This window comes from Coenobita brevimanus, chromosome 85 (assembly GCF_032717465.1).
Source record: "Coenobita brevimanus isolate Jiangsu-jjx chromosome 85, ASM3271746v2, whole genome shotgun sequence".
Taxonomy (NCBI): domain Eukaryota; kingdom Metazoa; phylum Arthropoda; class Malacostraca; order Decapoda; family Coenobitidae; genus Coenobita; species Coenobita brevimanus.
The window spans coordinates 8,426,578-8,439,913 of record NC_137038.1 but is presented as its reverse complement, the minus strand read 5'-3'; the positions used below and the strand labels follow the sequence as shown (position 1 = coordinate 8,439,913).

Below are 13,336 nucleotides of genomic sequence, written 5' to 3'. Positions count from 1 at the left end.
CTGACGAGCACTGTATAAATAATTGCAGAGTCGAGTCACCACCCATACCTCTGTCACATGATACAATGTTAAAAGAAGTATCAATCTTTACATGCAGTGCTGTAAGTGTTTCATTCACTTCGTTTCAGTTTTGAAGGCTTCAACATGCTCGACTGTGTCAGCCTTGGTCACCTAGTGGCAGCTCTCCATGCTGCTTAATCTCTGACAGTTTCCCTATTCAGTCCCTTATCCCTGAGGTCACATTCAATGACCTCGTCCCTTTTCTTTTTCAGTCTACCTCTCACAATCCTACCCTCAACATTAACACTTCTCACTTTCTGCACCAACTTATCATCCCCCATCCTCTCCACATGCCCAAACCATCTCAATCTACACTGAAACGGCTCTCTCTTTGTGCTACGGGATCTTTGTATGCAGTACATACACATTAGGGGTGTAATGCTGTATGGTAGTAAGACCTGGATAGTACAGGAAGAGGATATTTGCAGGCTCAAACTTACTGAAATGAAAATGATAAGATGGATGTGTAATGCAACCTTGATAACAAGGCCTGGGGGGGATAGGTTTACAACTGAAGAGTTGAGAGGAAGGATGGGACTAGAGTGTATTGGTAATATGATGAAGAGGGGCAGACTGAGATGGTTTGGGCATGTGGAGAGGACAGAAGTTGACAACTGGGTGCGGAGAGTAAGAAGTGTTAACGTTCGAGGTAGGGTTGTGAGAAGTAGACAGAAAAAAGACCTGGGAGGAGATCAGAGTATGACATCAGAGATAAAGGACTGATTAGGGAGGCTGCCAGACACTGAGCAGCATGGAGAGTCGTCATTAGGTGACCAAGGCCAACGCATGCATGTTGGAACCCTTATAAAAGATACAAAATGATACAACACACATTATATGCACCAAGATTTGAATCCCGTTTCAGTGACAAGAATTAACGAAGGCAAAAGTTCCTTGAAAATCAAAGTTTTGCTAAGTTACAAAGGCCAAAACTGATTAGAATTTTGATAAGTTAAAAAGGTAAAATTCCTATGTGTTCTCACTTATGAAGGTTTTACTGTACTGTATATCTGAGCAAATATATCCCTGAATGCAATTACTCTGTCTCTCACTAACAGGCACTACAGTATACAAATACTGTATACAAAAGCAGTGTATCATTTGCAGTATCATCGCACAAGAGATTCCAACACCCAAAACTCTAATCATTCCACAGTAACCAATCATTTATATTATGTTCTCATTGGCTTAAAACAAACTTTATTATGTTGAAGTGGAAGAATTACACTCAAATATGAAAAGGTCTGACTTGACCCTTTTCAGATAAGAATATGGACTGAGCATAAGTGTTTACATTTAACAGTGCAATATGAAAGAGAAGGGGTAGCAGGGAAGGATGACAAAGGTCTGTCAGGCAAAAAGTTTTGTAGCTCCCCAATAATCACACCAAAAGTGTTGTATCTCTCCTTATATTATTATTCCATTATGTGTTGACACAGTATGTTAGTGTACGGTAGTCTTCTTACATGAAACATATTTTTTGACACGCACAAAAACTTTCAGTACTTGATCAACACAGAATCTATGGTGAAGTATACCTGTATGTCGGCAAACTGAGCATCTTTCAATGAGATGAAGGTGTATGTCCCTAATTTCTGAGTCATTTAATTGAACAACTGTAACAGTTAAATGTGATCAGCCTGCATCCTACATTACTGGGCAACAACAAAGAATGGTCAGATAAATTTACAATCATCACATTTACAAATTATCTGTCATTGTTAGATGTGATTACCCTGCACCCTACAGTTACATCAACAATAAAGAAAGATCTGAATGGGTTAAACGAGGATTAACTGTACCTTTACAATGTGCCACCTTTCAAATCTTTTACACTCACTCACAGCGAGGTGCTAGTAGAATATTACTATGCCTACATGCCATCATATGCTGGTCCCCCACCAGCCTCAGGCACCACCCAGTTGATGTTCTGAGATGGACACTTGATGTCACATGTCTTGCAGTGGATGCAGTTTTGTGCATTGATCTGCAATCGCACTCCATCACCTGTCTCCTGAGGTACATATTCGTAGACTCCTGTGGGATAAACCAAGTGCTTCAGTTCATCATCAATACTAAACCTTACTACCTCTTGGGAGCTCCTCAATTGAGAATGGCCTGAAATGACTGCCTCAAGGCTACTTTGCCATTATATACCCTTCTCACTCTCTCATACACTTCCCTTCCCTTTTCCTGTCTCTCAGTAATGTACTGCATCACTGTTGTCTTCCATGCCACATACCATATGTTCTGGCTCTCACAACACTGCCCTCAACACTATCTATCTGCATTCACTGAATACACATCTACCATCTCAATGTACCATTCGCTCACACAGTACGTGTGATCACAGTGTGCGCGAATCGCATAGTATGCAAGTGGCCAAAAATCATATCCAGAATGCGCAAGTTTAGCCCACAATACGCGAAGCAGAGGCAAGGAGTGGCCCAAAACTGCTGTTTTCCCAGACTACACGACCCCCCCGCCCTGTCCCCCCTGCATGATGCGCCCATTGTGATGTTAGAGGCTCGTGGGGAAGGTGCTCAAGAGGAGTCTACAGTAAGAGCTCGCCAATAATGACTTCAACAATAACATTTTCAGCAATAACAGGAGGTCAGAATAGATACCCAGTTTCTATAATAATGTTTGGATTCACTTGAATGACGGTTATTTCGTGAACGCCAAGGTGTTATACTGCCAATACGTCCATAACAAGATGAGGAATGAAACAGACAAACAAGAAGAGATGAAGGAAATTGCCGAAAATGTGAACAGTAGCGAGGAGATGGAGGATCCTCCCCTGACTCGCCCGCTGCTGTCCCCTCCACCTCCACTGCCCCACCTGACTCACCTGCTTCACCTGGCATACTTGCAACCTCCATCATAATGACTGTTGCTGCATTCTAGAAGAAATGTAACATTCCACAGGCAACCGTTAAACAAGTGTGGTGCGGCCAGGGCAGCGGAGGGGGTACTCTAAGTTTGTTACCGTGCCTCAGAACCCCTGTTATTAAAGTCCATCAGGCCTGTTGTCTACTGTTGCTAAGGTGACTGACCATATTTTTGTTACTATACCTTTATCTTTAGTGTATGTCTGAAAAATTTTATTATGTCTCTAAAGGGTCATACAATGTCACGGTATGAGGGGGGTACCGCCCATATGTAATTTTTCCCATAAGATTATGTATTCACAGTTTGCGAGGACCAGGCCTGCCCATCCACTTGCGTACTGTGCGAGCCCACTGTATTCCTTTTTATCCATTCAGTAATTACACATCTCACTCATTATTACCCTTTTTTAAGTTCTAAGTGTACTAGCCAGTCCTTAATTCACCCTTTGACTGCAACAATATCTCTTAGAAAATATGTAAATAAATAAATAACTGTTACATGTAAAGGGTGTCCCCCACCAACTTGCCTGATTTAGTTCCAAGTTCAGGTGACGACACTAAGTGACAAGCCAAACTGTTTATTGCAGCCTAGGAAACAATTTAAACACTTGGGTTGTAACCATGGTCTAGTGAGAGATGGCAAACCAACAAGAAGTGGCTGACTAAATAAAGGATTACATCCAAGTGGTGGCTGCGGTTTAGTGTTCACATACTACACTGTGGCAATCCTCGACGAGTAACTGGTCACTTCCACCTCGAATGTTAGGACTTAATATCGTAGCCCTGGGCCCCTATGCTCCTGATGTGGGAATAAAAGACTGAATGACGGATAAAGAGAGGCAGATCTGATGTAGTATGGATGAAGAGAGTGGAGCAGTACACTGGTGAGAGAAGAGGATGAAAACTGTTTACAAAAGTATGAGATGTATACAAAGACAAAGTGGCCTGGAGGTGGTTGTCATGGCCACCTCCTGTTTCAGGGTTCTCACGAGGGAGAAAGACATCAGACAGTGATGACAACAATCTATATTATAATGATCTGATTTCTGTGTGTTTGTTGGTTTGTTTGCTACCGTAACACAACAAAAAATGGAGCAACATAGAGCAATTTTTGTTAGAGCAGAGTACTGTTAAAATGCTCTAACTTGAAGAATAAAACAATTTCCAGTCCAGTTGGGCCACCAGTTCCTGAGTTATGACTTGCTTCTGGCCTTCTGACATCGAGTTGAGGCTGCCAAAGGCGGCATTTAAGCAAGTGATCATAAAGAAGGAAAAAAACAGGATGACATGGAAGTGATTTATTTGTGGCCACCCTCTTGAAGATTAACCCATAAACTTCAACTTGAGGATTTCTAGATCCTCCTGTGGGAAAGAAAAAAAATAAAATAAAAAAGCAGTGCCAAGGCACAGCAAACCCGTCCCCGGCAGTCATTTTAGTGCTGACATATAAACACAACAGGATATCTAGTCAAAAATGTCACATATCAAATTTGGGGTAAATCGGATGAAAATTGACGATTTTATGCCCATTTGAAATTTTAGGCCCAACCCACCTGACACTGACCCCCCTACTGCTAACTGGGGGGTGACCCCCTTGATGTAATGAGGAATGTTATAGGATGCAGATTTGAAGGATGCATGTTTAGGTTTTGGTTTCATGTCAGTAAGCTGAATTTGAAAGGAGTTATGGCAAAAAATATATATATTTTTTACCTTTAATTTTTTTATTGATGATGATGATGATGAACTCTTATTTTTTTCTTTTACATTTTTTGGGCCTACAGCCTGGGCCTTGGCCCAATATGGCCCAAAATTTAACAGGTGATCGAAAGGTCATAGCCCATCATCCCTGTAATTTTAATCAATCTCGCACCAGTAGTTTTCCTGTAAAGTTGATAAAAGACAGACAGACAGACAAACCGAGTGAAAACAATACCCATCCCCAAGCCCCTCCAGGGCGGGGATGGGCAATATTAATAATAAAATAATGTTACTTTACCAACATCTCTCCCTTAATACAAAAGAGAATATGCTGAAGCATGGGTGTGGCTAATATACTCAGCAGAGCTGGGCACTTCCTCAATCACTTCTGCAAGCCACAAATTCTGCAACTGCGGAAGTGTGATTTCGTTTGCATATTTGCATTTGCAACACATTCTTCACAAATTCCCAGCTTTGCACTTGCAGAAGCACTCCTGCAAACGCAAATCTGCCCACGAACATCTACGTGGTCTAGCCCAGCACACAGCATCTGGGTGAGTCGCCGACGCCTCCTGCCATGTGTACGATAAATACTGTATATATACAATAAATTCACCTTCGTTACGATCTACAATAGTATTTTTCATTATTGTACATTTTGTATGATAATTTTATGATTCCATCAAAAAGAAAGAAAGAAAGAAAGAGAGAAAGAGATAGAGAGAGAGAGAGAGCTGAAGATCAGATTCATCTCTTTTTGATATTCAGTGGCTTCATACCAAGCTCTCGGGGAAAGGAATGAAAATGGGTATAGGCCAAGAGGGGGCAACGTTTGTACTCATGATTAAATAATAAAACATAACATCGCCACAGCAAGTCATATTCTGCTTTACATTGGAGGGTTCCTCACTACATTATATTAATGATTTACTGTATGCACTTTCTGAAGGAAGGGTAAGAAATAAGAATCTAAGGATAAAAGCCAGCAATGATGTTTTTTCCCCCAATAGATATAGAAAAATATAAAGCCTAATTCAAGATCAATTTATTTTCCAGATTTTTCATCCAATCCAATGCTACATTGCCCCATGAGGAGCGTAGGAGCCCGGGGCTAGGCAGTTGGTCTCAACATTTAAGATGAGAGTGACCAGCCTCACTCATCCCTGAGTGGACCTACATGAGCAATCAACCCCAACCACCCCTTGGATACAAACCTTCACTGCATCAATCCGACTGGGGCGCAATAATTATCCACTAAACCACCAGGTACCAAAATTTGGTTATATGGTTACCACCCAGCGTAGTAAATGGTTTCCTGGTGTACAGGAAATCATTTGGCTTGTCACTCAGTGTAGAGTCACCCACAGGCAGAAGGAAAAGGAAAGAATGAAGGAAAGACAGAAGAGGGAGTGTAAAGTCACCCGTAGGCAGAAGGACAAGAAAAGAATGAAAGACAGAAAGACAGAAGAGGATGGAAGGAATGAAGGATGGAAGAGAGGAAAGGGCAGACACCCGAGAGCAGCACTACATCGAGTGAGTGGATGGTGAGCGCCCCCATCTACCACCATAACTAAGTTGATACTAGAAAGGCTCGTTTAGCATACAAGCCAGTAACAAGATGAAAAGTGCAAAGATGTGCAAAGAAACCTCCCAGTCCACCTAGAATATGACCTTTAGTCTAAATTTCAAATTTGCCAGACTTACAGCATTGCCAGTGCCAGTTTTTCATTCTCAACAAAAACCATTAGGGAGATAAATAACGGATTAAACAAGAAACATACAATATGAAACTGAGCACAATTTTACCATTTTTCTTATCAGACAACCACCTTTCCCCACGTGGTATCAATATGGATAGATAGATAGATAGACAGACAGACAGATAGACAGACAGACTGACAGACAGATATACTGTACAGTCTATTCTTGCCTAACAGTTTTCCCTAACACAAAAATGGTCTAACACGGTACAATTTTCTGGAAGCAATATCCGTTCCTACACGGCCATTGATGAAGCTAACAAGGTTTTTTCCCCAGCCTATCATGCTTCAGCATTCTTACTTTTGAACTACCCAGCCATGGCATTGATGATGATGTGAGAACTGTTATAAGTGCTACTGACTTTGAAGGATTTTAACCAGTGTTCTCCCCACTTACTCCTCTCCGGCATAGTGTATCTCCTCTTATCCTCCCATAAGGTAAATAAAATGTGGCTTTTTACTATACAGTAGGATCTCGCCAATAATGTCTAATTGGTGCCAGAAAAATGCCGTTATTAGCGAAAATGTTATTTACTTGACATTAAAAGACATGTATAAAGGGTTTATTGGTGCTGCCACCCCAGGACATCTACTCATTTTTCCCATCTGAAGCCTGCCTATCACTACCTTTTTCAGCTGAATTAAGAAGAAAAGTTATTAAATTTCACTCTCATCTTAAATGTTGGGACCAACTGCCTACCCCCAGGCTCCTATGCACCTCATGGGGCAATGTAAGATTGGATGATGGATGGATGGATGGATGGAATTATCAAATTGACATGAGTAATATAAAATCCACCTTAAAGGAGTTAATGAGGAGTTTGGTGTGATGACTGTTTCGAGGCTTGCGCAGGGAGGCTACTGTGACGTACCCCCTGGCCCCTCGCTGGCCTCATCTCCACTCATGCCTCTCACGCCAGGGTCACTCACTTCCGTCAACAATTCATTAAACCCCACGAAGTCAAAATCATCACGAAAATCCCCAATGTCATCATCTACTCAACCTCTCTCTCTTGTTCTTCCTTGGCTGGCCAACATTGTGAAACGAAGCAAGAGATGAGTGACTGATGGCAGGCATTCACTCGGTTGTGATACTGTTTCTGGTATTTTCTTGAAATTTGATTTACAAGTCCAATCATTAGTCATTAATTCTGATGGCCACTCTCTCTCTGTCTCAACAGACTTGAGTTGTGACAGGAATGCCAACTAGGCATATCTAACAGTTGCCAATACTGTATTCCAGGATTTGATGAAGAAATTTATGGCCTTTCAAATGTAATATTTCTTCCACAATGCAGCAACAGTTATTCTGGTGGGGGTTGCAGGTATGTCAGATGGAGCAGGTGAGTCAGGTGGACTGTGGAGGTGGAGGGTGAGGCAGCTGGTGAGTCAGGTGGGGCAGTGGAGGTGGAGGGGACAGCGATGGGCGAGTCAAAGGAGGTGGCGAGGGGAGGATCATCTGTCTCCTCCTTGCTACTGCTCACATATTTGACAATTTCCTTCATCTCTTCTTGTTTGTCTGTTTCGTTCCTCATCTTGTTATGGACGTATCTGCAGTATAACAACTTGGCATTCGCGAAATAACCGTTATTCAAGTGAATCCAAACGCTATTAGAGAAACTGGGTACCATATCTGCTGGTGTATAGGGCGACTCTTGAACTTTAATGCCCTAAACTGAGGGTCGACCTAAACACTGGGTATAAAATCCTAATCTCTACATCCTGTGGTTATGGGATCCATCGGCGTGATGAGGAACACTGATAAATACAGTAATCCCTCTAATATCCGAACGCCCAATATCCGAACATCCCCACTAACCGGACATAATCCTCCTGGGATCCAATATTCCCAAAATGGGCCAAAAACTGCAAAAAATTCAAAAAAAATCTGACTTTTTTCCCTCCCATAATTTGAAATTCCCGCCTGGCGCCAAACAGCTGTTACACCATGGTCCCTTCACCCCTTCCTTCCTTCCCCTCCCCCCTCCCCTGTCAGGTTGCCATTTGGTATTTTTCATTACCAAGTGTGGGCCAATTTGGTAATGAAAAATTCGTTTGGTAATGCATTAGAATAATGCATTACCAAATGGCTTTTTCACATGTATGAGGATACACAGGATGGAGATGGTGGATTGTTTGCTCTCTCTGATTAATCTGCTACCCTACATAGTGTGAAAATAATCAACATGGTGTTAGTTATAAGGAGAGTGATTACATGTATTTCCACTTGTATATATAATTACTGAAGAATATATGCTAGCTTTACGAAATTGGTAATGAAAAGTTATATTTGACAATGAAAGTTGAGGAGATTGGTAATGTGGCTGTTGCGATCTGGCAACTCTGTTACCCCACCAACATCAACAGTCACAGCTTAACTCCGATGGAGAGCAGATACTCATAACAGTGCAAGCCACAGGTGCTTGTTTTTTGTGAATAAACTGCAATACCTTGCCACTAGAACACACAGGAATTTACAGTGTTGTGCAGTGTTAAGAAATTAGAATTTAGAGTGCAGAGGATTAACTGTGGACTGCAAACTGGCGGTTCAAACCAGTCCAAGACCAAGGGACTTGTAAGTACCCAGAATGTTTAATATTGTATAAACTCACCTCTAAAACCTCATTTTATGGTTCTTTTGCATTTATTTCAGTCTTTTATGTCCCTTATTGGTGTGATTTGGGTCTTAAATAGGTGCTATGCATGTCCAGAGGGAGTTGTATAGGTGTTTTTCAGAGTTAGGGTCCGTAAGTACTAGTCCATAAGCTGGGGCCCAATATCCGGACAGGACCACTATCCGGACCTGCCTATGGCTCTATTGATCCGGATATTGGAGGGGTTACTGTACTCACCTTGACCCTTGTTTCCCTGAATATCGTACACATACTGTCAAAAACTGTTGAAATTACTAACATCATCATTAAACACAACTTGTTTTCTATATGAAGGCAAACTTTTATAAAAAATATCTCCATGGATACGACCACGAGGACACAAGAACGATGAGTAACCTGCTGAGTACCACGTTATGAACACATTTGCGTGTCTCAGCAACAACTGGCTGGGTTGTTTACAAACTACCACCATGTGCAGGGCTGCCAGCTCTAAAGCAGGGCTCATTACCAAGTGATAAACAACAGTGACATTGCTGTTATTCCTGGTGGATTAACTTCAGTCGTACAACCACTTGATGTCCGTCTGAATAAACCATTCAAAGACTGCATCCTTGAGCAATGGAACGAGTGGATGATCAGCGGTAAAAAGTTGTATACAAGTGGTGGGAATATACGTGCTCCAGGACTGGATGTGCTGTGATTTTATCATCAAGGATTGGAATGATATTTCTGTGGAAACAGTCATCAACTCTTTCAAGAAATGTGGAATATCCAATTCAGTGGATGGCATAGAAGATGACATTTTGTGGGCGGATGAGGAGGAAGCCAATGCTGAAACTACACCTTTGAATTCAGAGTCTGATCCTTACGACAAAGAACTGCAAACTTTAACCTAGGATGAAACTGATGAACTGATGATGTCAGATGTGAATGATAATGATTTTGAAAGTTTTTAATCACTGACAGTTGATGCGATGACTTTAAAAAATGTAACTTTCCTTTAGCCTATCGTATAAATTTCACAGTAACATTATTTTAAGTTTTTAATACAGTATGAATTTATACTCGAATATTATATGTATAATCCATTTTGATATTGGAGGTGGCACATGCAGCCTAGATAGCCTGTAAAACCCATAGAAGAAGCTAGTTTAAAGTAAAACCTAACCAAAGGCTGTGTTGCATAGCAGCGTGTTATTAGGATCATTTCAGTGGTCAGTGGGAAGAGTTACAAAGGACTGGGGTTACTGGGGCAGCAGGCTCCCAGGTTGTTTTTTTTTTTTTTTTTTTTTTTTTTTTTTTTTTTTTTTTTGTGAGGAAGAAGGAACCAAAGGCCATGAGCCTGCAAAACCATTCCTTCCAAAAGAAAAACAAAGTACAAGAGAGAGCCAAATTCAAGATCCATTCATTTCGAGATGCCTGGACACACTGCGTTTGAAAGACTGGAGATCATGGGAAGCAGGAAATACAGACAGAGGGAGACAGTTCCAGAGTTGACCTGTTGCATAAATGAAGGACTGGGAGTAACGGTTAACTCCTGCATTAGAGAGTTGGACAGAAAAGGGGTGAGAGTTTGCTGCTAGACGGGTGCTACGCGCCTGCCATAGAAGTGGAGGAATGCATGCAGACAGTTCAGAGGAACAGTGACCATTGAAGTAGCGATAGAAAAGAGATAAAGATGCAACAGTGCGGCAAAGAGACAGAGGTTGAAGGGAGTCAGTAAGAGGGGGAGAGTTAATGGGACGAAAAGCCTTTGACTCCACCCTATTGAGAAGAGCTGTATGTGGGGAGCCTCCCCACACATGAGAGTTGTACTCCACACAGGGGCGGATAAAACCCCTGTATAGAGTCAACAATTGTGCTGGGGCAAAGAAGGAACGGAGTCGGCTTAACACACCCAATCTCTTGGAAGCAGATTTTACAAGAGATGTAATATGATCTTTCCAAGACAAGTCCCGAGCAAATGAAACCCCAAGCATGTTCAAGGATGATGCAGGATTAAGTTGAGTATTATTAAACATAAGTGGGTATACCTGTGGATGATTTTGTCGGGTTGATAGGTGCAAAAACTGAGTCTTTGATGTATTAAAAAAAACAGATTATTTTTACCCCAGTCAGAGATACGAGCCAAGTCAGACATTAGGTGTGCCATAGTTGGGGGTCATCTTATGCACAGAGTATACCTCTAAACCCACATTTTGTATGGAAATATTGGGAGTAGTCTTATACACAGGTCGGCCTTATACACCAGCAAATACGGTATCTAAATACTTCTCGTTATTGTCGATAACGTTATAGTCAAAGTCGCTATTGGGGAGATCCTACTGTAATACTACTCCTTTACAATTTTTTGAACCATATTAATGATTTCCAGGAGGTTAAAATTGGAGGTTATAAAAATTTTTTGCATCACAAGGAGGGAAAAGTGGACTTTGGGCAGGGGTGTGCAAGGAAATAAGGGGTTTCAAGAGTCCCTGTAACATGAAATTTCTCTAACATGGTAGGGGTGCAGAAGCAATTAACCAGGTTAGACAAGGTAAGGCTGTATGTTGGACTTGTCTCAGTTGTTGGAAGGGTCTGACTGTAACTAAGAAGTGAGGACTGGGGAGGTTAGAGCTGAGGAACAAAGGTGGACTGGTGTGTCAACTTGTCAAGTGTGATCTGTGAAATGTAATAATTTATTTCATTTATAAACAACAGTGAAGGATTTACCCTTGTTTTGCAGTAAGAACAGGCTTATACTGTATACTACTAATAATAACTAAAATATATATATTTTAATTTTACAATACCTACAATATTATATAAAAACAGCTTGTTTGCATTTTTGCATTTGCAGAACTGCAGATTTCAAGAATTTTGTGGATATGCAGTTGCAGATGGCAATTTTTTGAGTTTGCAGATTTGTGTTGCAGAAATGAATTTTGTTTGCAGTGCCCACCTCTGACAGTCTGTATCACTCATAGTTTGGTATTGATACAATTTAAGTGCCTGGATTTGTCTGTATTTAAAAAAAAAAAAAAATAAAAAAAAAAAAAAAAAAAGTATGCTGGGTTGGACAGAGACGCATGTAATTTGTATTTTCGTCAGTTTGTACAGTATCTGACGAGAGGAAGCAGCATATTTTCAAGTGTATGTATGTCATTTTTAGATCAATACGATCAAAGCAAGAGGTTCAAAATTCAAATTTCTGGGAGGACTCATGAAAAAATATGAGTGGGGGAGCAATGTGAAAGGAAAGCGCCTGCAAACGACTCCACGTGCCATCAAACACTTTGTTTCGAGTCACTGGTAACACATTCGTACCAAACAATGTATGAAATTTTTTTTAGCTTCATCAAGTGATGTATATTGTAATCACCTAATGGGCATCAAGTGATGCAAGCTGCAATTCTCAGGTGAAGGGTTAAGAAGTCAGGCTAAAGACAGATACATGAATAAATAATGAACAGACAGACAGACAAACTGACACACACATAACAGACTCACCAGCAGGACAGAAGCGCCCCTCAGGTCCGTCAAATATACCATAGTTCCTCTCAACAGGGACTTCATCATTTTTTAGGGTGAGGTGTGGTGGCTGGTCATGATCATGGTTAGTTCCAGTCATAGCCACTGAGCTGAGGAGGTCAAAGCTGATTTCCCCATCTGGCCGAGGGTAGGAGATGGGTTGGCACTCAGAGGCTGGTTTCAGTCGCTTGGCATCAGCACCTGCAAAGGATGTTGTAAGATGAACTAGCTAATACCATGATAAGGATATGGCACCTTTTATTAACTTGTCAGCAGACAGACTGAGTTTATCTGATCAGTAATATGAAAACATTGGAAAAAGAAGTATATATGTATCAACAAAACAGTTTCAAGAAAAATGAACTTAAAAGTTCTGATGCTTACAGCTCTGTGTTGGCAGCATTTTTTTTTTTTTTTTTTTTTTTTTTAACCAACCTATCTATCTGCCTTACGCCTCCCTTCCGTAAGAGGTGGCCACAAAAAATTGCCTTCACTTCACCCTGCCCCCTGCCATTTCACTGCCCTTCCCCCAACTCATAATCTCCTCTTCATATACCTCCACTTCATCCTCAGCCTCCCCCCTCCATCTCACTCACATATACCTCATTCGTCTCTCACTTTTCATCCTCTCCATATGGCCAAACCACCTCAGTATATTTCTCCTAATGCTTCCTATCACAACCACATCCATACCACAATGCTCCTTCACTTGCAGCCAAAAAATTATAAGTTAACACTTTAAGATTATCGGGTTTGTTTAACCTCTACAGACCGCAAACCTCCCAATCCCTCCATCCCC

At 41.2% G+C, this 13,336-nt stretch overlaps 1 protein-coding gene across 1 annotated transcript in view; it reads right to left on the bottom strand.

Moving 5' to 3' along the window:
• Positions 1-325: 325 nt before the first annotated feature.
• The window catches only part of Etf-QO (electron transfer flavoprotein-ubiquinone oxidoreductase), a 77,284-nt gene continuing 64,273 nt past the window's right edge, over positions 326-13,336 (bottom strand). Inside the window, exons 10-11 of the mRNA XM_080280568.1 lie at positions 12,517-12,738; positions 326-2,097 (exon numbers count right to left, since the gene is read on the bottom strand). Coding sequence (XP_080136694.1) covers positions 1,934-2,097; positions 12,517-12,738 — 386 coding nt within the window. The 3' untranslated portion in view covers positions 326-1,933. The remainder of the gene's footprint in view (positions 2,098-12,516; positions 12,739-13,336) is intronic.